General features: G+C 43.6%; 3 protein-coding genes across 3 annotated transcripts; 2 read left to right on the plus strand and 1 right to left on the minus strand.

Moving 5' to 3' along the window:
• The first annotated feature begins 635 nt into the window (after positions 1-635).
• LOC103649685 (E3 ubiquitin ligase BIG BROTHER-related) lies at positions 636-2718 on the plus strand. Its single transcript, XM_020550712.1, has 6 exons — positions 636-872; positions 959-1109; positions 1194-1239; positions 2260-2305; positions 2418-2539; positions 2625-2718. Exons 1-6 carry the CDS (start codon positions 648-650, stop codon positions 2716-2718), a joined length of 684 nt encoding a protein of 227 aa, XP_020406301.1. The 5' UTR covers positions 636-647.
• A 3257-nt stretch (positions 2719-5975) lies between these two features.
• LOC542489 (cellulose synthase 3) lies at positions 5976-13028 on the plus strand. The gene is made up of 14 exons (NM_001305863.1): positions 5976-6186; positions 6797-6992; positions 7157-7347; positions 7905-7989; positions 8077-8266; positions 8625-8891; positions 8998-9343; positions 9422-9559; positions 9655-9780; positions 9863-10075; positions 10148-10406; positions 10530-10726; positions 11270-11620; positions 12073-13028. The coding sequence occupies exons 1-14, from the start codon at positions 6109-6111 to the stop codon at positions 12658-12660; spliced, it is 3225 nt and encodes a 1074-aa protein (NP_001292792.1). The 5' UTR covers positions 5976-6108; the 3' UTR covers positions 12661-13028.
• Positions 13029-13062: 34 nt separating this feature from the next.
• On the minus strand, positions 13063-17369 carry LOC103649687 (uncharacterized). Its single transcript, XM_008675419.3, has 3 exons — positions 16798-17369; positions 16570-16678; positions 13063-14064 (listed from the first exon to the last, which is right to left on the minus strand). Exons 1-3 carry the CDS (start codon positions 16992-16994, stop codon positions 13651-13653), a joined length of 720 nt encoding a protein of 239 aa, XP_008673641.1. The 5' UTR covers positions 16995-17369; the 3' UTR covers positions 13063-13650.
• Positions 17370-24182: the final 6813 nt, after the last annotated feature.

A 24182-nucleotide genomic window follows, 5' to 3' on the forward strand; every position in this document is an offset into this window, starting at 1 on the left:
ATTACCAAAAAAAAATCGAACATTCGGGGTACGAGACCTGTACTGGTATGCTCGGAATGGACACTAAACTAACGACTTCCACAGTTCCACCAACTTTTTAATAGTGCTTTTTGATGAACTCAAGTCCTTAACTCATTTCCTGAACCTCAACTCCTCGGCGTTAAAGCAATCAGTGCGTAGTAGTTTTTCGGTATCATCCACAAGTAAGCCAGCCTCGCCTGCGACTGCGACCCACAGAAAACAATTCTGCCGGCGTGGTCAACAAGTCAGCCTGCCGTAGGTGCCTCTGCCAGCCTTAGGCTCTCAGCCGCTAAAGGCTCCTGTACGCTAAACGTAGGGGACGGTCAGGTCCTCTAGGCCTCCAACAAGGTCCTCTAAAGCGTCCCCTAAATTATAGAGGATGTGCCAGAGACCCTAAACGTGAAGGCATTCCAGCGTGCGCTATCCGCTCGACGGATCCACCAGCCGCCGCGAGGAAACTTCCGCCTCCTCCTACCGCGCGCTAGCGACTGCATCTCCCGGGGCCGAGCTCTCGATCCGGCGTGCTTCGCCGCCGGCATCGAGGCAAGTGGGAGAGAAGACGGCTTGTGCGGGCGGGTCTGGCGGCGTAGAGGTCACAGCCCTTGCAACTGACCTCGCTCGCCACCATGGATGGTTCGAAGGGGAGCGTAGGTGGCGGGGACGGGACCGGGCCCGAAAAGCCAAGCGTCGATTCGAACCCTAGCCTTGACCCACCCCAACCTACCGCGGTGGCTGTCGAAGCCACAGATGACGGTGCGGCCGCGGCTGCGGCCAAGGCGGCCAGGCGGCCCTTCACGGCCCTCAGCCAAGAGGAAGCTGACCTCGCCCTCGCCCGTGTCCTGCAGGAGCAGGTAAGCGACGACGAGATCTCGTAGCCTCGGGGCCACTCCTAGGGTTCCTTGCTCCCGCGATTAATCTGTGATGCGGATCGGTGCAGGAGCGGGCGTACATGTTGCTTCGGATGAACGGGGGCGGTGGCGAGGGCAGCAACTACGGGAGCTCTGATGAAGGGAGCTACGAATATGACGAAGAGGGAGAGGAGGACTACGAAGATAAACTGGAGCTCTCGCTGGTCTCAGCGATTGTGAGCACCTACGATTCATTGCCCCCAACCCCAGCTCAATTCACAATTTAGTTGGTTGCTGGTTTGTAATTTTGGTTTTCTCCTGCAGGGCGAACAGTGGAGGTGGAGCACGAGGAGGATCATGCGAATGATTCATAGGTTGTGATTCATTGCATCTAGTTGATGAATTTTACCTTTGTTGCTAGGGAAGATCACTCGAGTTTGCAATTAATGACCTCAGAAACAAAATGCCATGGTCTGCTCTTTGTTAATTTCTGTGCACGCAAACTAGTGGAGTTGTTCTTTGATCAAGGGAACATGCATGATGTTTCATAACAGTCAGTATGGTTTGTGCCATGGTTTATTGGTTCAGCTAAAATAATTTTGACTTGTTGGTTATTGATACCATAATACTTTCCTTTGATAGATTCTTGACGTTATTTCCTACCCGGAACACATCTACCTTTTTTCTTTCTAAACTGATGTATTTTGATTGTATAGACTCTATGGGTCTGCATTGTCTTTTTTACATGTATTTCACTTAAAATGAAATGACGTTGCAGTGTGAGTGTTGGCTTAAATGTTGATTGTAAATAAAACCACACTAGACTAATGCCTCTTTGGAAGTGGTCCTGGGGACATGTGTAGTCTTTATATCTCGGCCATTTAAAGTGCTATCTATATGTGCACTAATTTTCTTCATGATGTTTTTGTTCCATCAAAGATTAGTGTGGATTTGAGGCTATTTAGTTAGATTGCATTTATTTTTTCTTTTTTGGCTTCAATTGTAAATAATATAAACATATTTTTTCTCACAATTAGATTTGTAGTTCAGGATCTAAATAAAGCGTCATATCTACTTTTAATGTTTTAGTTACGATCGAGTTTTCTTTTACGTTTCCTTTACTAAACTTGAATTATCTTCCCTTCTAGCAATAAAATCCTGAAGCAACATATAGCACCTATAATTTTGAGATTACTAGTCACATACTACTACTATTCTCAGTCCTCTAGGGATGATTGACATATTTCCCAATTATTCCTACTGTTTCTATGTTGGGGAAGTTTATGTCATTGTTCACATATTGGGCATAGTTTCTTTCATACTTGTTTATAATCAGTCAAACTATAACGAATGATGAACAACCTAAACTTATATATGCTTTTATGAAAACCCATGAGACATGGCAAGAGGTTGATCCAGATGAATACTCTTATGAGGCAAGTTACATTGCTTGCTGTCTTATCCTTACTTCTCCAAGCCCCTCATTTGAAGCTTCATACATCAATATGCCAATATGCCATGTTTTAATGGTTCTTATGTTGATATCAGGAGCTAGTCGCATTGGGTGAAGTAGTTGGCACAGAAAACAGAGGTCTCTCTGCCGATACACTTGCTTCTTTACCTTCAGTAACATACAAGCTGCAACATGTTCAGGATGGCAACACGGAGCAGTATGTGCAAATAATTGAAGTTTTATAGTTTTGTAATGATCTAGCTTCTGTATATAAAGTTCTAATGTATCATTATTGTTGATAGATGCGTAATTTGCTGTGTGGAATTGGAGGATGAATCTTTATGCGATGTTTTATGGACAACAATTACACACAACATAACAGCCAATGATAATTAATGTTGACAATTCGAATTTATTAATTCAAAAATTAATAAATACACATTTTTGCACATCATTTGTATAGCGTGAATTGGGAAGAAAACATAGAAAACAAAAAAAGAAATGGAAAAAAGGAATCTGTTAACACTGTAGCTTTAGGGGACCGAATTTAGGGGACGCTGCTGGAGACTGAGAATATATAGAGGACAAAATCTTTTAGAGTGTTCTGTAAAGGACAGAGAATATTCTTTTAGGAGATGGAATTTAGGAGACGCTGCTGGAGACAGCCTTAGACGGAGACGGAGGCATGTAAGCTTGACCATCAGATATGTGTGTTTTCCCGTGCACTTTCTCTGTGCCATCTTATGTCTAGTTTTTTTTACGATAAATAAGTATTTCACCAAAGGCCATGTTCGTTTTGTCTCGGTGGAGATTAAGAGTCATATAACGAAGTTGCTTATGTGTAATTTTTGTTGTTACCTTTCATCATTTTTGTTTACAATCTCTATAAATCTGAGTTGTCCATATTTCAAGCACTTCTTCTCGTTTTTTTTCTAGAATAACATATAATTATGTTGGGGTACATCAATCTTCTTACAATTCACACCAAAAAGCTTAAAGCAATTTCTTTTACTAGTAATATTTTGAGACACCTTGTGATTTGCTCGAAACACATCACAGATCAAATTCACTAGCTCTTTATAGCAATTGCTTGAGAATACAAACTTAGACTTAATACACATACTGCATCACTCAATGAGCGAAATGTTATAGAGTGATTGTAACGATGTTCTGTTCTTGCAATGGTATTTAAAGGAATAAATTATTTATATAGATGGGAATTAAGATAATAAGACATGTCTATACAGCGGTAATAGTAGCAAGGGTTTAAACAAAACCCTGAAAGATGAAAAAGAACCCGTAATTTTAAAATACCAATGAACGAACAAATTATTATAGGGTGTTCGATCCACCGCCTATTGCTCCTCGCATCGATGCGGCGACGACTCAACTTGTAGTAAGATTAATAATATAGGTTAAAGTGCGCTTTATAAGGTCGCTCTCAATATGAGTTCCATACTCATTAAATACAATGACACATCACGATGCTTGGTGATGTGACAGTGTAATTAAGAGGAGAGATATAGAGAACTTTACAGGAGATGGTAGAGTTTTATGGGGTGAAACCTTGTGTACACGGTTACCTAGTTTAAATCGGATGTGGCAACATTATAGTGCATTGAAACTCATCATTGAGAATGGCCTTAATATGTTGACACATATAGACAACTAAAATCATAACCATACAATAAATCTATCATAATATAAGCAATACATTTAATACTCGGGCCATCTATTTATCTCATAAATTGTTTTCAAGTTTATGAACAATCTAATTTCAACTGGCTACTAGTAAGCAGTTTGCTTCCCTTCTCTCTTCATTTTCTTTCTTTTATGTCACTATAAGTCTGATGTGTTGTCTCTTGCAGTTCACCTATGTCACCTTATTATACTAGCTCTAACGCTGTCACGACTGCATATGCCTCCATCGACTACAGGTAGGGGTGAACAAAATACTCGATACCCAAACATCAAACCCAAATTACTTGAACCCGGATCCAAATACTGAAACCTGAAATACCCAATCGTAATTTAAGATAGTGACATGTACCCACAATACAGGGTACCCTAAGATAACGTAAAATGACTACTCTATGACATATGAAATTACGTGCAAGATGGTCTCTAGGTAGATTAGGCTCGATTAGGTCATCTCGCCCAGGTTGAACCTGACCGAAGCAAACCTAACGAAAGTCCCCATAACCTAGTATTTTCCACTAGGCCAAACTTGATCTGGCCACCCCGACCAAGTTAGACTGGACCATAACAAACACAACTAGGGTTCACTCGACCAAGATCCTCCACCAAGTTGGCCCTAACCTCGACTAGTCAATCCTAACCTCGGACAAGCTGACTATACATCTCATACATGACTCCATAGTCAGAAAGGAAACTCATAGAGCCAGTGCATTTATGATCCTCTAATCTTTCAGCGTACACGTCTAACGTAAGACAAAGGTAGATATAGTATAAAGTACTCTAGGGACTCCTCAACACCACACCTCAAAAGGAAGAAAGTCAACAGAATTAGACAAGACATGAGCGAAAGAAGATAACTCCAAGGCCAACCACTCGTACGACTCTTATAAACGTGCCCAACGACAAGGCTTTGGACACATGCAGGACCTAACCACTCCCTTGGCCTAGTCATCTTGAAGATGACAAAGCAATATGCATTCGCCATGATGTACCAAAAGAGCTACACAACCCGGAATATGAACAACACACCCCATCGAAACCTCTGTAACAATAGGTCTCATGTTCCTCAAGTACATAAAGGGATGGGGCCACCTTGCATCCACTTTACACAAAGCACGAGAGTTCAACACTCCACTTTGTAACACTCGAGTCAATAAGAAAGGCTTCAACACCATACTATGTAGGAGTTATTTCTGAACAAGTCTAAACTCTCTTAGGCGTGTAAAGAGCAAGACCATCGAGACGACAACATCACGAATCCTCTCCTAACCTACAAAATTAATTGTGGGATAGTAATTGTAAAAACCCAAATTTAGTTTGGGAAATGTTCCCCAATACTCGATCTATCCGAATTACTCGAAATATCTCAATCATTTCTCTTATATATTCATAACATAAAGACACATGAAGTGGTTCGGTGCGATATAATTATATTATTTAAAACAAACTAATATATATTTACGCTAACTTAATAACTAGTTTATTATTATTGATATGCAGACATGTTTTGATTTGAGGAACCATTATTTATTACTTTAAATGCTACTAAAATTCTTTTAAAATGATTGATTGTGTCCATTTCAGATATTATCAAGTAAAATCCGAAATGAATCATTGAGTATATAAAATTTCGAATAATATTTTTTGAAACTAAAATTCGTTAACAATTATTTATACCCTAAATTTCATTTAACCGAATTATCTGACTCGAATTTTGTAACCTGAATGGACAGACCGTTGCGCACGGCTAGAACAACTGAACAACAGTCTGTGGGACGGTGACGGCGTCCAGGCGACGACGTTGACGCCCGCCGCCCCGCACGGCCGTACCCAATCCGACAGCCCACATCCACCTCCCACTCCCACCTCCCATCCGACGGTGCAGAGCCCGTCACAGTTCACCGCGCTAGCCCACGGGACGCGGCAGAAAGCGACGCGTGTGGGGGACGCGAGTACGCGACACGACAGCGAGAGCACTAGCAGTCGGGACACTCACCACCAGCTAACGCGCACTCGCGTCGGAATGCGTGCTGCGTGAAGAGAGGCGAGACGGGCTGCGGGGAGGAGGCGGATAGCGGCGGCGTCGGCATGGAGGCGAACCGGGGGATGGTGGCTGGCTCCCGCGGCGGGGTCGTAACGATCCGGCACGACGGCGACGGAGCCGCGGTGCGTCCCCACTCTCCCCCGCTCTTCGGTGCCCTGCTCGCGCTCTCACTCGGCTTCGTCCCGTCGCGTTTTGATTTGCGCCGGGGGACCTGTCGATCTGCCGTGCGCCCGTGCGCCGCCGGGCGGATGGAGTTGGTCCAGCGTCCGATTGGCGGCCCTTGCGGTCGTTGTGTGGGATGCCTAGGTTCTGTTGCGTCAGCGTAGGAGGTTTTCGGTGCGGTTGTGGGGGGTTTTCGGCGCGGCGTGCTGGTCGAGTGGCGACTCTATTGATTTCACTGTTCTCTTCGCCACCTGCTCGCGACGGTGTTGTCGGGAAATGCAGAGGGGATTTGGTTGAGATGGATTATTCAACTTGCCTGGGTTTGTCATCTGTATTTTATAGGAACAGTTCGAATCCTACAGTTTGTTGGTATTAATAAGCTGTTGACCTGCTAATGCGTCAAGCTTTGGTCTTAATTAATGTATGCATTTCTCCTAACTCTGTGGGCCATGAGGGAAATTTGTTGCGTCTTGTTCGATTTTATGATATTCTTATATAGAACCTCTGATTGTTGGTTTGTTGCTGTCACAATCTCACCTTCATGACTACATCTACGTTGTTGGCGTGCAGGCTAAGCAGTTGAAGAATGTGAATGAACAAATATGTCAAATCTGCGGTGACACGCTCGGGCTCTCAGCAACAGGCGATATCTTTGTTGCGTGCAACGAATGTGCCTTCCCAGTGTGTCGTCCGTGCTATGAGTACGAGCGTAAGGAGGGGAATCAGTGCTGCCCTCAATGCAAGACTAGATACAAGAGGCACAAAGGTCCGTTCCTTGTGGGACATACTGAGCTTACTCATTGCTTTACAAGTTCAAAGAATCAAAGTTTCAAACTTCTTGAGAAATCTGTTAATTGATATTGCAAACACATCTGTTTAAATTTTCTAATGGAAAATGACTTATGCACATATCTCCATGTTCAAATTTAGGAAGCCCTCGAGTTCGGGGAGATGAGGAAGAGGATGGAGTTGATGATTTGGACAACGAATTCAACTATACACAAGGCAATGTCCAAGGGCCTCAGTGGCAGCTGCGGGGACAAGGGGAAGATGTTGACATCTCTTCGTCTTCTCGACATGAACCCCATCACAGAATTCCACGTCTGACAACTGGGCAGCAGGTATAACAACATACATAAAGCCACTATACGATGCCAGACAAACAGATTCTTGCTGAGCTTTTGGTCCTGTAATCTTATTAGAATTATCTGTACTATCCAAGGCTGTCCTTCCGCTTTAGCCCTGTAGTGTGAAGTTTCAATGGAACCAACTGGTTCACTGCCTCACTGCTGGAGTTGTAGCCCAGTGTTCTTGGTTGCTTATAGATGATTAAGTCCATATACAAGAAATGGGTGGCTGGGTGCTCTTATCTGTTACCAGATACATGTATGACAATAAGTTTTTTTAGATAAAGGAATTTTATGCCAGCCTCTGCAAGAGTTTTGCACTCAACCATCCAGTGTATAACAATAAATACGCTCGACAAATACTGCTTACTACTTTTGGGACCTACGTCTTGTTTCAGAAAGACAGCTATAATTCCATTGAATTAGATGGTCATTGTACTTCCTGACATAATTCCAATGAATTAGATAGATGGTCGTTATATTGAACTTGAAAGCTTCCATAAGAATATTTTGTATTGTTGTTGCACTGAAACATTGTCAACTGCTTTCAGATGTCTGGAGATATCCCTGATGCATCTCCTGATCGCCATTCTATTCGCAGCCCAACACCAAGTTATGTTGATCCAAGCATTCCAGGTGTGCTATCGTGTTATGTATATTTGTGTTGGTAATCAGTTCCCCTGCAGATTCACTAGAATGCAATCATTTGTTCCATGATATCAGTACCTGTGAGGATTGTGGACCCCTCGAAGGATTTGAATTCTTATGGAGTTGGAAGTGTTGACTGGAAAGAAAGAGTCGAGAGCTGGAAAGTTAGACAGGACAAAAATATGATACAGGTGACTCATAAATATCCAGCTGAAGGGAAAGGGGACATTGAAGGGACTGGCTCAAATGGTGAAGATCTGCAAATGTATGGTCCTTACGACTTCACTTATGTCTGCTCTGTCTTTTCTTCTTTGAATCAGGATCCTTCTGTATAGAAAACATTCACATTGCACCTGGGGTCTTATTTTACAATTTTAGTTGTCCATGCTGAGTTGCTGACTACATCAAGCCAAGCAATATTTGCTATAATGCCAGAGAATACTCTTTCCATTAAACTCCACAAATGAGTCCTGCACCAGTTTTAATGTAGTGGATATTTTTGCTACACACCAAGTTTTTTATTCTTGCCACTTCTGTTCTAGTGTTTTGTAATAGTGGAATGCTTACTGCTTTCTGTTTCAGCTAATGCTGTTGATTTGCCTGCATTTATTGCTCTTCTGCAGGGCTGACGATGCACGGCTACCTCTAAGTCGCATAGTTCCGATATCTCCAAACGAGCTTAACCTTTATCGGATCGTGATTGTTCTCCGGCTTATCATCCTATGTTTCTTCTTTCAATATCGTATAACTCATCCAGTGGAAGATGCTTATGGGTTGTGGCTTGTATCTGTTATTTGTGAAGTTTGGTTTGCCTTGTCTTGGCTTCTAGATCAGTTCCCAAAGTGGTATCCTATCAACCGTGAAACTTACCTCGATAGACTTGCATTGAGGCAAGTTGCACTTCTTGATGTTTTCTACTGGATGTTGCCAATGCATTGATTGTTATCTTTAAGTGTTCTTATGTTTCGTGCTGAGATTTCTGGTTCGACTTTGCAGATATGATAGGGAGGGTGAGCCATCCCAGTTGGCTCCAATCGATGTCTTTGTTAGTACAGTGGATCCACTTAAGGAACCTCCTCTAATTACTGGCAACACTGTCCTGTCCATTCTTGCTGTGGATTACCCTGTTGACAAAGTATCATGTTATGTTTCTGATGACGGTTCAGCTATGTTGACTTTTGAAGCGCTATCTGAAACCGCAGAGTTTGCAAGGAAATGGGTTCCCTTTTGCAAGAAACACAATATTGAACCTAGGGCTCCAGAGTTTTACTTTGCTCAAAAGATAGATTACCTAAAGGACAAAATACAACCTTCTTTTGTGAAAGAAAGGCGGGCTATGAAGGTAAGATAAGGTAGCAAATAGTCAGATTACTTATTCTACAAATGGGTGACTTTGATCACATGAGGTGTTCTCTGACAGAGGGAGTATGAAGAGTTCAAAGTACGGATCAATGCCCTTGTTGCAAAAGCGCAAAAAATACCTGAGGAGGGCTGGACCATGGCTGATGGCACTCCTTGGCCTGGGAATAACCCTAGAGATCATCCAGGAATGATCCAAGTATATTTTTCTTAATATCTCTAAAATGGACATTCTGTCAGAACTTTAGTTTGTCATAGATCTTGTCCTCATGTATTCCACTTTTTTTATAATAGGTATTCTTGGGCCACAGTGGTGGGCTTGACACGGATGGGAATGAGTTGCCACGGCTTGTTTATGTTTCTCGTGAAAAGAGGCCAGGCTTCCAGCACCACAAGAAGGCTGGTGCCATGAATGCTTTGGTATATTTTCACATAGTTATTCAGCTCTACGAATGTCTATTTGGTTTGTTCATTGCTTTATGATCTCTTTACTAATGAACAGATTCGCGTATCAGCTGTCCTGACGAATGGTGCTTATCTTCTTAATGTGGATTGTGATCACTACTTCAATAGCAGCAAAGCTCTTAGAGAGGCTATGTGTTTCATGATGGATCCAGCACTAGGAAGGAAAACTTGCTATGTTCAGTTTCCACAAAGATTTGATGGTATAGACTTGCATGATCGATATGCAAACCGGAACATTGTCTTCTTTGATGTAAGTATTGTAACTCTTTTTTGACCAAATTTGCAAGTATTTCATGTTTCTTATGTCGGTTTCTCTTTGCAGATTAATATGAAGGGTCTAGATGGCATTCAAGGACCTGTTTATGTGGGAACAGGATGCTGTTTCAATAGGCAGGCCTTGTATGGCTATGATCCTGTATTGACAGAAGCTGATTTGGAGCCTAACATTATCATTAAAAGTTGCTGTGGCGGAAGAAAAAAGAAGGACAAGAGCTATATTGATTCCAAAAACCGTGATATGAAGAGAACAGAATCTTCGGCTCCCATCTTCAACATGGAAGATATAGAAGAGGGATTTGAAGGTCTGCTCATGCCGCTAGACATTTAATCTTGCTTATTAAATGCAAATCTTGTTCTGATACTGAAGTTATTGTCATGCTAAAATATGTTAGCTTGTACTGATGTGAATCGTGAAATCCCACCAGGTTACGAGGATGAAAGGTCACTGCTTATGTCTCAGAAGAGCTTGGAGAAACGCTTTGGCCAGTCTCCAATTTTTATTGCATCCACCTTTATGACTCAAGGTGGCATACCCCCTTCAACAAACCCAGGTTCCCTGCTAAAGGAAGCTATACATGTCATTAGTTGTGGATATGAGGATAAAACAGAATGGGGGAAAGAGGTCAGTGAGTAAAGCAGAGTTCTTTTACTGCGCTTCAAATAGTTTTTCACTTTTTTGTTTTTCCTAGTTGATCTACTCTGTCCTAAAAAGCATGCAATTCTATAATAACATGTTAAAATACGTTTGATCAAATTTATATAAAAATGAACAATAACATACTAAATAGGTATTATTACATTTGTCATGAGCTCATGAAACATACTTCCATAATATACTTATTTGGCGTCATAAACATTAATATTTGTACCTATATATTTGGTCATACTTCAGGAAATTTAATCTAGATTGCATCTAGAATTGCATTCTTTTTTGGGAAGGAGGTAGCATTGACTAAAACACTAATGAGAATAACTTCAGTATAGCAGTGCTATGTTCAACTGAGGAAAATTTGTGCTGGCTGGGTCCATATAGAGGCATATTTATTGATGTGAATGCGATTGATGGTTATAAAGAGTCGAACAACCATGCCGTTTGCATAGCAGTGCTGACCAGCTTTTTTACGACCATGAATGACATTTTCCCTTTGATCTTGTATTTTTCCAGATCGGATGGATATATGGCTCTGTTACTGAAGATATTTTAACTGGTTTCAAGATGCATGCAAGAGGTTGGATATCCATCTACTGCATGCCACTTCGGCCTTGCTTCAAGGGTTCTGCTCCAATTAATCTTTCTGATCGTCTCAACCAAGTGTTACGCTGGGCTCTTGGTTCAGTTGAAATTCTACTTAGCAGACACTGTCCTATCTGGTATGGTTACAATGGAAGGCTAAAGCTTCTGGAGAGACTGGCATACATCAACACCATTGTTTATCCAATTACATCTATCCCACTAGTAGCATACTGCGTCCTTCCTGCTATCTGTTTACTCACCAACAAATTTATTATTCCTGCGGTAAGTTCCCCAGATTAATTTAAAGCCCCCACTATGTAATACCATCATGTTCTGGGTTATGTTTGCTTGTGGGTGTTATTTTGAGGGAGTTATTGAGGGATGCATAGTATTGCATACCGCTTTCTCAAGCTACCATTATTTACAGTTTTTCTTTCACAGGCTAAAACTTTTGTTTTCTTGCATCTCACACATAATTATCTTTCATTCTTTATGTGATGGTCACATGTAGTCAATAATCAATGTATAGCAGTGTGTCGTAATTTGTAAATTAATAAGCCAATTTTTCTGTTACAATTTTCCAGTCTAGGCAGCTAAGTATCGTTCACAGTATTGGTAAGCAGTCAAACTTCTTATATATATGTTCTTGGACAAGTGTCCCTGCTAGATTACATCTATTTCTCATATACTTCCATCCCAACTAGATTACATTCGTTTCTCCTGTAATTTTGCAGATTAGCAATTATGCTGGGGCGTTCTTCATCCTGCTTTTTGCTTCCATCTTCGCCACTGGTATTTTGGAGCTTCGATGGAGTGGTGTTGGCATTGAGGATTGGTGGAGAAATGAGCAGTTTTGGGTCATTGGTGGCACCTCTGCACATCTCTTTGCTGTGTTCCAAGGTCTCTTAAAAGTGCTAGCAGGGATCGACACAAACTTCACGGTCACATCAAAGGCAACCGATGATGATGGTGATTTTGCTGAGCTGTATGTGTTCAAGTGGACAACTCTTCTGATCCCCCCCACCACTGTGCTTGTGATTAACCTGGTTGGTATAGTGGCTGGAGTGTCGTATGCTATCAACAGTGGCTACCAATCATGGGGTCCACTATTCGGGAAGCTGTTCTTTGCAATCTGGGTGATCCTCCACCTCTACCCTTTCCTGAAGGGTCTCATGGGGAAGCAGAACCGCACACCGACCATCGTCATCGTTTGGTCCGTCCTTCTTGCTTCCATATTCTCGCTGCTGTGGGTGAAGATCGACCCCTTCATATCCCCTACCCAGAAGGCTCTTTCCCGTGGGCAGTGTGGTGTAAACTGCTGAAATGATCCGAACTGCCTGCTGAATAACATTGCTCCGGCACAATCATGATCTACCCCTTCGTGTAAATACCAGAGGTTAGGCAAGACTTTTCTTGGTAGGTGGCGAAGATGTGTCGTTTAAGTTCACTCTACTGCATTTGGGGTGGGCAGCATGAAACTTTGTCAACTTATGTCGTGCTACTTATTTGTAGCTAAGTAGCAGTAAGTAGTGCCTGTTTCATGTTGACTGTCGTGACTACCTGTTCACCGTGGGCTCTGGACTGTCGTGATGTAACCTGTATGTTGGAACTTCAAGTACTGATTGAGCTGTTTGGTCAATGACATTGAGGGATTCTCTCTCTTGAAATTTATATATGTATTTCTAATATTCATGCCATGTCATTATTGAAATTAATAGTCCATTCTACGGCACGGATTGATGGAATGGTGTTCAAGAAACCATACACGATCTCTTTTGCAGTTTAGAGGAGACCATGGAAACTTTATGACAGGCTGTCAGGAGCGCATTTTCCGCGGCATCTTGAAGCAGAGGTTGTTCCACTCAGTTTTGAAGCTGCTCTAAAGTGGAGCAGAGGTTGTTTGAAACAAAAAGTGGCACAGCGGCGTTTTATATGGATGGATAATCATGGATATGTATGTCTTCTAAAGAGATTACATCGGGGAGTATCTATAGAGCAATCAGTGGATCGATCTCATCAGTTTGCGTTTTGCCTGCAATGGTCAGTTGGTCACTACCAGATGGCCGCTACCCACTAACCTCTGCAGGCCTGCAAGCTACAACAGTTCGCGTCAGGACACCAACAATCGAACAAAACTAATTAACGAACGGACAAGACGCACCCGGCCGGTACACATATACAGCTTCGTCAACGACGAATTGAGGGGAACATGGCAACGAAATTCTCCAATCTCCACTGGATCTTCAAAATGCGAGCGTTCCGGTCGATCTTGGTCTCTCGACGACCAGTCAGACTGTCAGACCCACGCACCGCTACACGCACGCGTGCTCCGGGCAAGACCTCATCGCGCAACCAGGGATGCTCGCCGCCTCGAGCTCGACCTCGCCGACGCAGCTGCCGCCGCTGGCCTTCGCCGGGGTTGGGACGGCCACGGGAACAGGAAGCGCCTGCTGCTGCTGCTGCGGCGGCGCTTGCTTCAGGGCGGCGGCTGGCCGCCGCTTGCAGGCTGGCGCTGCAGGCTGCTGCAGGCCGAGGATGGCATGGTCGTCCTCGGGAACGAGGGGCACGATGGGGAGGTTGTCGCAGGTGCACACCTCGACCATGAAGCCGTCGGGGTCGTGGAAGAAGAGCTGGTCCACGTAGATGCCGCCCTCCTCCACGCGCCGCTGCACGTACCGGATGCCCAGCTCCGTGAGCCGCCGCTGCACTGCCTCCATGCTCTCGCACTGCGCATAGACCATCACCAGTTCACCTTTCCGTCACGATGATTTTGTGTTCATGGTAAGAAGCACGTTTACGTACTGCATGCTTTTAACTTTATTTGTCGTTATTTAAAGTGCAACAGTATATATATGCACGCATGGCTAGTTGTGCATGCATGCAGATACGTCATACGTACTTCTTTTGGTCCTTGCCAGATGAGCATATGCACGCTGTCTGAGTGAAGACAAACTCTATGTGCAACACAAAATCAATAACCTATTGCCATTTTTCTAAAATCAAAATCACGTGCTTTTATCCCAAATTGATCCAGGACTTTAGCCGATACTAGTTTTCTGCCACTGCCTGATGCACATGCAATGATCCTACCCACAGAGCATTAGGAATTCTTCATCAATTCGATCTAGCTACTAGTAGTCCTATTTCTATTATGTTAACCGTCATTGCGTACCGATCATGAATGCCAACCACCAGCGTCCATTTCTTAAATTAATTGAGATGCAGATCTATCAGATGGAGCCAACTTAAGATAAGATAGTTCCATGCTTCGTGGATCAGTCACCAACTCACCACCAGTCACCATGCATCTTGGCATGCATGAACACTTGATAACTTGGTAGCTAAATAAGATGTGTTAGCTAGATCAGTCTTAGTAACTGAATTGTTTCATATCCTAGTTTCTAATACGTCTATATTTCAGAAACGACAATGCAGAAAAGTGTTAATGCGACGTCCGCCAGTTTGAGGAATGGGTTAATAATTAGAGAAAATCCCTTCAATGCCATTCAATCTTATACCAATCCCTTCAATGCTATCATAATTTATAGCTTCCCTTTAATACCATCAAATTTAAATTTTAATCCTTTAAATGTAATCACCATTAGTTCAAAGCTAACGCCGTTAGTTTCATTTAAAATAAATCCCTCCGATGCCATCAAAATATATACCAATCCTTTCAATGGCACTAGAAATTGGTTTGATTTTCAAAGTTCAGCCCATACTTTTTGAAACCCCGAAATTACTCCACATATCTCGCTCTAACAACATATACGTGTGATATACAAAATTTTGTTTCTCGATAGATAATGCATATGCAAATTTATGCATTGTAGGAGAACAACTCCAAGAGACTCTTTATATTCTTCCTAATTGATATGAGTAGAGATTTTAAATAATTTTTAAAAATTTTAGTCCATATTAGAACTCATAAAACTGTGGTTATTCATTTACACTGATTCGATCTAATCAATTTCATATTTTTTTAATTTATTAGGAAGCAAATAGATCGAACTAATATATCAGAGTAATTTTTGAGTTTCAAAAAGTATGGACTGAACTTTGATCTATATTTTTTATTCTGTAATTTTTAAAACCCAAATAGATCGAATCAATTTCTAGTGACATTGAAGGGATCAATATTGATATTGGTGGCATTGGAGGAATTTTCTTCAAATGGAACTAATGGTGTTAGCTTCGAACTAAAGACGATAGCATTCAAAGGATTAAAATTTAAATTTAATGACATTGAAGCAAAGCTATAAATTTTTATGATATTGAAGAGATTAGTATAAGTTTGGATGGGATTAAAGGAATTTTCTCTAGTAATTTTATATAACTATATTCTATTGCAGATGAGGAGCAGCCGTGGATCTCGCTGAGCACAGAAAAATGGAGGCACGAACATGCAGATTAAAAGCTAATTAACTAATTCGATCGGCCGATTCCCCCAATCGCCAGTGTCAACGACTTAGGAGTATACCTATTTTTTTCCCCAAATTCCTCTTACTATACTTCAGATCAGAGGTTCGATCGCAAGGAATAATTCTCGGTAGGTCACTGTAATTTTGTCCGGTACATTATTCGTTATTACCAATGTTCTAATCTTTTAAATATTTCTCTATTATATAAAACATCAGTTTTATGGTTAAATCGGTCGATGTGTATTTATCACCCTTCTCACTTTATACAAAATAAGATAAAATTATGCACAAAATAAGGGCTTCAGATCTTGGTTGATAGCTGCGTGGCTCCATATTCACATCCACCTAAGCAACACAATATACATATTTTTGTATTTTATTAAAAAAAGTCTACTCATATGATATATATTAAGTTACATACACTAATCAGTTAAAGCTAAAAGTTTAAACTAATTGGAGGAGTTGGATAATTCATTTATATTATATTCTAACACTTTCCTCTCACGTCGAGTCTTTTTTAGGTCTCTGACGTGGAATATAGCAGCGAGCAACAATTATTTTATTTAATTGTGGTAACTAGAATTTAAACTCGAGATTTATAGTTCTGATATCATATTAAGTTACACGCACTAATCAATTTAATTCAAAAACTTAAGTTGATAGAAGGAGTTGAATTTGCTTATATAGGGTAACTGATTAGTATTTATATAGATACACGACTAGTCGGTGTGGATGGGTAGGCACTATTGCAGGACAGCAAACGATCTGGATCTAGCTTGAAGACGTGGTGTGGCAAGCACTCCTGCATACCTGAAAGGAGACGTGGTTGTCCTTGGGGTTGATCTCCGTCTTCTTGGGGGGCATGCTCGCCGGATCCTCGGCTTGCAGGAGATGAATGCCTATGCCGTAGTTGAACAGCCTGCGCAGTAGAATGAGTTGTTGAACATGCAGGTCATGCAGTATGATTACATGATTGTTAGCTAGCTTGACAATAAAGGCATCGTCAGTGATATAGCTGTGTGCAGTCGAATGCCGTACCATGCGCCGTCGAAGTCGAAGGAGCCCGGGCGGCGGATGGGGGCGAAGCCGAGGACGTCGCGGTAGAAGCGGAGGGAGCTCTCGAGGCACCGGCACACCACGGAGATGTGGTTCAGCGCCGCCAGCGGCAACGACCCGGCGGCGGCGGCGGCGGCGGCGGCGTGCTGCACCGGCTCGACGCCCTTGCTGCTCACCATATCTTGTTCCGACGAACGAACGTTCTAGTCGTCTTCGATGGGCGTGCTGTTGGCCTGGCCTGTAGCTGCTTAGTCGTTTGCTTATTGTTCCGCCGGCGGTTTAATTCTACTATTCACCGCGCCGCCGCACAATGCAGATCGAGCCGGGACGACGACGCGTCAGAAGCTGTCTTTGCTTGCTGAATATATGAAGGGAGATGGACGACGTGCGGAGGTGGCTGGCGAGCTAGGCCGGAGACGCGACGGGACGGTGGTGCGTGTGGCTGCTAGCTGGAGGTGAACGAAGGAAAGGGACGATGACGCTGGAGACGGAGAGGATGCAGCACTAGAGCTAGCTATGCATATGCTGTTGTGCGTTGTGGAGGTTGCCGCGGCGCGCGGCCGGGGGCTCTTATAAAGAGCGTACGCCGTGTGGGGGGCGCCGACAGCGATACCCAGCCTTGAGCTCGATGTGGAGCAGTGGCGAAGTGCCGGTTGCCGCACCATGCGGCCAGCTCGAATGCGGACCATGTGGAGCAGCTCGAATGCTCACCGTGTGATACACACACATCACGGGCAGGCAGCCACGCCCACTGCCCCGCTAATCGATGGCATCTACTTCACGCGGTCGAGGAGCCAGCCAGTCCATGTCACGCACATGCACATATATTTTGTGCACGTTTTTCAGCCTGCCTACTCTAGTTAAAAGTTAAAACCCATTGTTAACATGGGAAGAGGTCCGAATCACACACAGCACACATTCATAGTCACCACAATCTTAGACACATCGAGAAACGTAGCAAACCGATAAAACCAATCCAAACAAGTCTTAGAAAGATCCACCGAAGGAGCGCATATAGAGGTTGTCTCAAAATCAACAAATCCATCCAGAACGTCACCAAATATCCTTGGAATAAGTGATGAACAACAAGATAGAAAGAAAAAAAGAAAGATAAAAATGATAGTAAATGTATTCGTGATCGTTTGAATATTAAATACCTTAATTTTCTGTGATGCTCTCTAGGTGATAGCACCTTGAAATGGCTTAACAAAAATCGTGTTTGTTAAGTTATTTCAAGTGGGTAATCATTCCACTAGGGTGACGAATAGTGTTACCCTATAAATCATGAATGGTTTAATGATTACCGTTCTCTCCAGAGTGTAATCAGATCTTGATTTGTCTTCGTCTCCCCTCGAACCTGCGCCCGACGGCTCATCCTTCGCCTGTGGCCTCGACCCTACGGCTCCAACTTCGTTGGTGGAGTACCGGGAGCAACTCCACCAATGTGTCGGCGGTTAGCTCGCTCGTTGCTCTATGCCTCCATTCCATGCTGGCGATGTCCTATAGGTTACAATTATCTACTTGCTCGCTCATCCCAATCTCTCTCACACAACCCTTTCTCCTACCCCAAATCCGATTGCAATCACAACCTTTGAATGCCTCTCCGCCCATGCATGGGAAGCCATCGATGTGATCTAGAATCTCTAGCACACCAGAGAATTGACAATGTATTCTCTCTAAAGATTGCTTCTAGCTTTGCCCATTAATGTTACCAAAAGTGAAACATACAAAGTCTGTATTCCGATCCTTTATTAACGTTACCATCCTATTCTAGTTATGTTCGTGCCCGTGTTACCATTCCTGATCCAAACATTATCTTACAGTTCGAAAAAATAGACGAATAAGTAGATAATATGACAAGCAAAGGCAAAGTGAATAATTGTGTCTGATTATATACTTATTTTGTACCAAATCATGTTTTTATCACGTTTGTTGTACAAATGCGCATTGAATTGACATATATTCTAGATTTTGTGTTTTATCTGTTGCTTATTTGTACTATCATTATGTGACCCATTATGGATTACTTAGGATGGCTTCAACGGGCTAGCCAAAGCGGCAACCAAAGCCAATATGGTTGGCATAGTTGAAAGCTCCCTTGTGGGTTTTGGTGTTTTGGATGACACCACAATTAAAGGTATAACCAGGGTGTTATGTATTGAGTAGGTGCTAAGTGAAAAGACTAAGAAGTTCAACACATGGACACAGATGTGATGATCCACACAAGTTGAGATGACTATGGTCTATGGACATCACAAGTAAAGTTGAAGGATGGTCAATGACTATGTGGAACTCAATGTGCATAACTTGGAGACGACCGATCGAACTGGGGACGAAGGCAAGAACTTCGAGGAACTGAGTGCGCAGGAGAAGGTCAAGAAGACCGAGGTACCTAAAGACAAGGGTGAAGAAGATGGCTTGCAAGAAGTCAAGGTTGGTAAAGCTGAGAAGAGCTGTCGGAGAAAAGATCCCTAGGCCCCTGGGGCCCACTAGTCAGCAAAAGGACAAGGGAAAGGTCTACCCCGGTAGCACCCACCCCCAGATAGTCCCGAGGCCCCGAGCCTAGGATCGAGCGAGGCAGAGCCAAAGGGGGCGAGAGAATTGAGGGGAAGCCACTAGTGTGGATTCCGCGCCTTATCTAAGACTAAACCGTCGTAAGTGACCGACCACATTAGCTACTCCTTGCACTGAGCCACCATGGGAGAGTCGATCCTCTTCCCACTCATGAACTATGGGTCCTTAGACCTACGGCCACTCATGACCTATCAAACCTAGGCCTGGGTGCACTGGCTGTCTATAGGATCCGCAAGATGATGAGCATGCTGAGAGCATGAGACCTAGGCTATGGAGGCCAAGGGTCGGCGTGGTGCAGAGGCGATAATAATGGTGCCAGAGCTCTTCGCCACCCACACCACTAGTCTTAAACAGTGCGACCAGAGAAGCCTAGACAGCCGAGGCACATGCCGACAAGCCTGACTTTACCGAGGTAGAATGCTCCGTTTTACCACGATGTAGTAGCTCCTTCTTTAAGAAGCTACCAGTAGATGACCCCCACCTTGGCCTATAGAAGGGGGAGGGTCAGCCGAGAGAGACAACCAACACTCACACGAGAGGCGGAGATACGCACGCAACACACATAGACGGACAAACGACCACACGTCAGAGAACTACAGAGGCCAAAACCAAGGAGCACGCCGCCTCGACGCCCAAGGCTTAGTTTGGTTGAGAGCACAAGATTTGTAGTCCTTAGGCCATACCATGAACAAGAGACTTGGGAGCCTCCTCCCTCTCTCGCTCACTTGTAACACCTACTACGAGCATTGAGCAACAAAGGTGTCGATAGCGTGAGCCGCCAAAGACTGGATGTAGGGACGTTCTGCCTAAACCAATAAAAATCTCGTGCCCACTGAGCACACCATCCGAACCCCGAAACACGCATAGAACAAATATTTTTTGGAGCTCGTTCAAAACACCGACAAGTGTCCTATGCATCGAGGATCACAACATAAGGACATGACTTGGAACCATCAAGGTATTTCTTAGGATTTATGGTTCAAGTCATAAGGCTCAAGATTCTAGCTCAATAAGTAGGACATGGTCACAATAAGGTGGAGAAGTATCAATGTCAGAACCTAGAAGTGAACCAAAAGATCTAAGTACACTTTTCCTTTTAGTTTGGGTCATCTTGTGTTTGGAAATGTTCTATGTGACCATTGTAGGGTGTTGGAGCTCATGTATTGCTTTAGTGATCAAGTCAAGTTGACTTGAGGCTTTGAAGTCCAATCCTGACCTCAAACATGCCAAAAGGAGCAAAACATGAAAAATGTTAAGTATGCATGGGTTGAGTGATTGAATATGTTGCATACACCTTTTACTATGCATTTGGCACTTTTGTTTGATCTCTAACTTGGTTTGTGGAGAAAGTGACATTCGGGGCTCCGTTTAAGGAGAAACATAGAAGTTAAGAAGAGGATGTGAAAGAGGTAAGTTTCTAAGACTTAGCCAATTAGATTATACTCTAATCATGTGTCTAAGTCATAGAAAAGTCCTCCAAAAAGTTCAAGTGCAATAGAGAAAGATTGGAGAAGAATGGACTCACTACAACATGTCTAGGCGCACCAGACCGTCTACTGTGAGGGTCCGGTGGCGCACCGGACCAGCTGAGCAATGGGCTAGCAGTAGGCCTTTAGCGGACTAGTGCACCAAACCTAGTCCATGTGCACCAGACCGCCTCTAAGAAGGAACTTTGAGGCTTCACGGTTTTATTTTTAAAATCACTAGACCATGAACAATGATGGTCCAGTGCACTAGACCGCCTCAGCTCAATGGCTACTTTGTGGGCGCACGGGCTATCGCAATGGCTGCTGACATGGCCTCGATCTAGTGGTGCAACAGACCGGTCTGGTGGTCATCTAGAGATAGAAACAACCAATCAGATCATGCGGAAGCAGGCGACCGTTGGAGGTCTGGTGTGCATCGAACCGATTCGGTGCCCCTAGCGCAGATCACTTTCCCTGATTTGTTTTCAACGACCATTTGGGCTCTGGAGGCTTGAGAGCACCTAGAGGGAGGGGGGTGAATAGGTGATCCTATAAAAACTTGAAACTTAATGCCACAAAACTTGATTAGGAGTTAGCACAATAAAGCCAAGTGGCAAGAGAGGATTGCAAGACACGATAACCACAAGAAGATCAACACAGATAGACACAGTGGTTTATCCCGTGGTTCGGCCAAGTCCAACACTTGTCTACTCCACATTGTGGCGTCCCAACGGACAAGGGTTGCAATCAACCCCTCTCAAGCGGTCCAAAGACCCACTTGAATACCACTGTGTTTTGCTTTGTTTCACTATATCCCGCTTGCGAGGAATCTCCACAACTTGGAGCCTCTCGCCCTTACAATTTGATGTTCACAAAGAAGCACAGAAGTAAGGCTGGGATGAGCAACGCACACAAGACACAAAATCAGAGCACAAATACGCACACAAGTCACAACTCGAGCTCAAAACACAACCCAAAGAGTTCTCTACTCAAATGGAGCTCTAGTTGCTATCACAAAGAATCGAATACGCGGAATTGGAGTCTTGGTGCTTAGGAATGCTTAGAGAATGCTTGGTGTACTCCTCCATGCGCATGGGGATCCCTTTTATAGCCCCAAGGCAGCTAGGAGCCGTTGAGAGCATTCCAGGAAGGCAATTCTTGCCTTCTGTCGCCTGGCGCACCGGACAGTCTGGTGCACCACCGGACACTGTCCGGTGCGGATTTCTTTCCTGTTTTGGCGCAGCCGACCGTTGAAGATCCAGAGCCGTTGGCGCACCGGACACAGTCCGGTGCACACCGGACACAGTCCGGTGCACACCGGACAGTTCGGTGCACACCGGACAGTCCGGTGCCCCCTTCTGACCGTTGGCTCTGCCACGCGTCGCGCGCGGATTACGTGGCCGACCGTTGGCCCGGCCGACTGTTGGCTCACCGGACAGTCCGGTGCACCACCGGACAGTCCGGTGATTTATAGCCGTACGCCGCCGACGAAACCCGAGAGCAGCCAGTTCGCTAGAGCCAGTCTGGCGCACCGGACACTGTCCGGTGCACCCAGACTGCGCAGAGTCTTGGCTTCTCAGCCAAGTCTTTTCCAAATTGGTCTTTTCCTGTTTCTAGCACTTAGACGCAATACATTAGTCTCCAAAACAATGTACTAAGTCTTAGAAACATACCTTTACTCTTGATTTGCACTTCTTAAGTCTTTGGCACAAATATTACTCAAAGCCTTTGTGTGGAGCACTTAATCACCAAAATCTTATAGAAATGACCCAAGGGTACATTTCCCTTTCAATCTCCCCCTTTTTGGTGATTTATGCCAACACAACAAAAAGCAACTAAAAGAAGTGCAACATCAATGCAAATAAGAACACATATTTGTTTTGATTCAAATTTGGCCTATTTGGATCATTCTTTGCCACCACTTGGTTTTGTTTTTGCAAATTAACCTCAATTTTCTATCTCTAAGTCAACCACACTTGTTAAGACATAAAGAGAGTTGTTCCAAGAGAAATTGATCAAAGATTTCAAAAGATTTAAAAAAAACTCCCCCTTTTCCCCATAATCAACCATTCTCCCCACAAGAGGCCAACTTTTGACAAAAGAGACAATAAGAGATTTTTGACAAACCAAAAGCTCTATTCTACTGTTTTCAAAATTCTCAAGTGGTAGCTGATCCATTTGTTGCTTTGGCCTTATTTTCTCCCCCTTTGGCATCAAGCACCAAAACGGGATCAATCTTGGCCCCTGAACCCCATTGCCTCACTAAAATCTTCAATTAAGAGTTAAAAAGGCAATAAGAGCATGGAGATGAACTTGGAGTTAGTTACTCTTTCATCGGAGTGCAGTGGAAGTCTTGCATGGTCCAAGTCCACCTTTTCCCTTTCAATCCTCCTTTGAGACTAAATTAAGAAAACTCAAGCACATGGTTAGTCTCAAAGGGTCAAGTTGTAGCACATCTCCCCCTAAATAAGTGCATCACTTGCAAATGGACTTATGAGGTCCGGGGAGTGCTTGTACAACTTGAGCACGATACATAAACAACAAAAAGCATAAGGAACATGATCAAAGCATAAAACACATGTATGCTATAAATCAATCCAAGTTCCGCGAATCTAAGACATTTAGCTCACTACGCAGCCTGCAAAAGGTCTTCTCATCTAAAGGCTTGGTAAAGATATCGACTAGCTGGTTCTCGGTGCTAACATAAAACACTTCGATATCCCCCTTTTGCTGGTGGTCTCTCAAAAAGTGATGTCGGATGTCTATGTGCTTTGTGCGGCTGTGTTCAACAGGATTATCCGCCATACGGATAGCACTCTCATTATCACATAGGAGTGAGACTTTGCTCAGATTGTAGCCAAAGTCCATGAGAGTTTGCCTCATCCAAAGTAGTTGCGCGCAACACTGTCCTGCGGCAACATACTTGGCCTCAGCGGTGGATAGGGCAACAGAAGTTTGTTTCTTAGAACTCCATGACACCAGGAACCTTCCTAAGAATTGGCACGTCCCCGATGTACTCTTCCTATCGACCTTACATCCAGCATAATCGGAGTCTGAATATCCAATTAAGTCAAAGGTAGACCCCTTTGGATACCAGATCCCGAAGAACGGCGCAACGACTAAATATCTAAGAATTCGCTTAACGGCCACTAAGTGACACTCCCTTGGATCGGATTGAATTCTAGCACACATGCATACACTAAGCATAATATCCGGTCTACTAGCACATAAATAAAGTAAAGACCCTATCATAGACCAGTATGCTTTTTGATCAACGGACTTACCTCCTTTGTTGAGGTCGACGTGTCCGTCGGTTCCCATTGGAGT

The sequence above is a fragment of the Zea mays genome, chromosome 3, assembly GCF_902167145.1.
Source record: "Zea mays cultivar B73 chromosome 3, Zm-B73-REFERENCE-NAM-5.0, whole genome shotgun sequence".
NCBI classification, from domain to species: Eukaryota; Viridiplantae; Streptophyta; class Magnoliopsida; order Poales; family Poaceae; genus Zea; species Zea mays.

What these genes read in the sequence shown, in the direction of transcription:
- LOC542489 (NM_001305863.1), top strand. Translation starts at nt 6,109, where the DNA reads ATGGAGGCGAACCGGGGGATGGTGGCTGGCTCCCGCGGCGGGGTCGTA. An exon ending in GGAACATTGTCTTCTTTGAT is followed by an intron (nt 10,076 to 10,147) that starts GTAAGTATTGTA and finishes TTCTCTTTGCAG; the next exon opens with ATTAATATGAAGGGTCTAGA. An exon ending in AAACAGAATGGGGGAAAGAG is followed by an intron (nt 10,727 to 11,269) that starts GTCAGTGAGTAA and finishes GTATTTTTCCAG; the next exon opens with ATCGGATGGATATATGGCTC.
- LOC103649685 (XM_020550712.1), top strand. Translation starts at nt 648, where the DNA reads ATGGATGGTTCGAAGGGGAGCGTAGGTGGCGGGGACGGGACCGGGCCC. An exon ending in CCCGTGTCCTGCAGGAGCAG is followed by an intron (nt 873 to 958) that starts GTAAGCGACGAC and finishes GGATCGGTGCAG; the next exon opens with GAGCGGGCGTACATGTTGCT. An exon ending in GAGGATCATGCGAATGATTC is followed by an intron (nt 1,240 to 2,259) that starts ATAGGTTGTGAT and finishes TTTTATGAAAAC; the next exon opens with CCATGAGACATGGCAAGAGG.
- LOC103649687 (XM_008675419.3), bottom strand. Translation starts at nt 16,994, where the DNA reads ATGGTGAGCAGCAAGGGCGTCGAGCCGGTGCAGCACGCCGCCGCCGCC. An exon ending in TTCGACTTCGACGGCGCATG is followed by an intron (nt 16,679 to 16,797) that starts GTACGGCATTCG and finishes TCTACTGCGCAG; the next exon opens with GCTGTTCAACTACGGCATAG. An exon ending in ACAACCACGTCTCCTTTCAG is followed by an intron (nt 14,065 to 16,569) that starts GTATGCAGGAGT and finishes GTCTATGCGCAG; the next exon opens with TGCGAGAGCATGGAGGCAGT.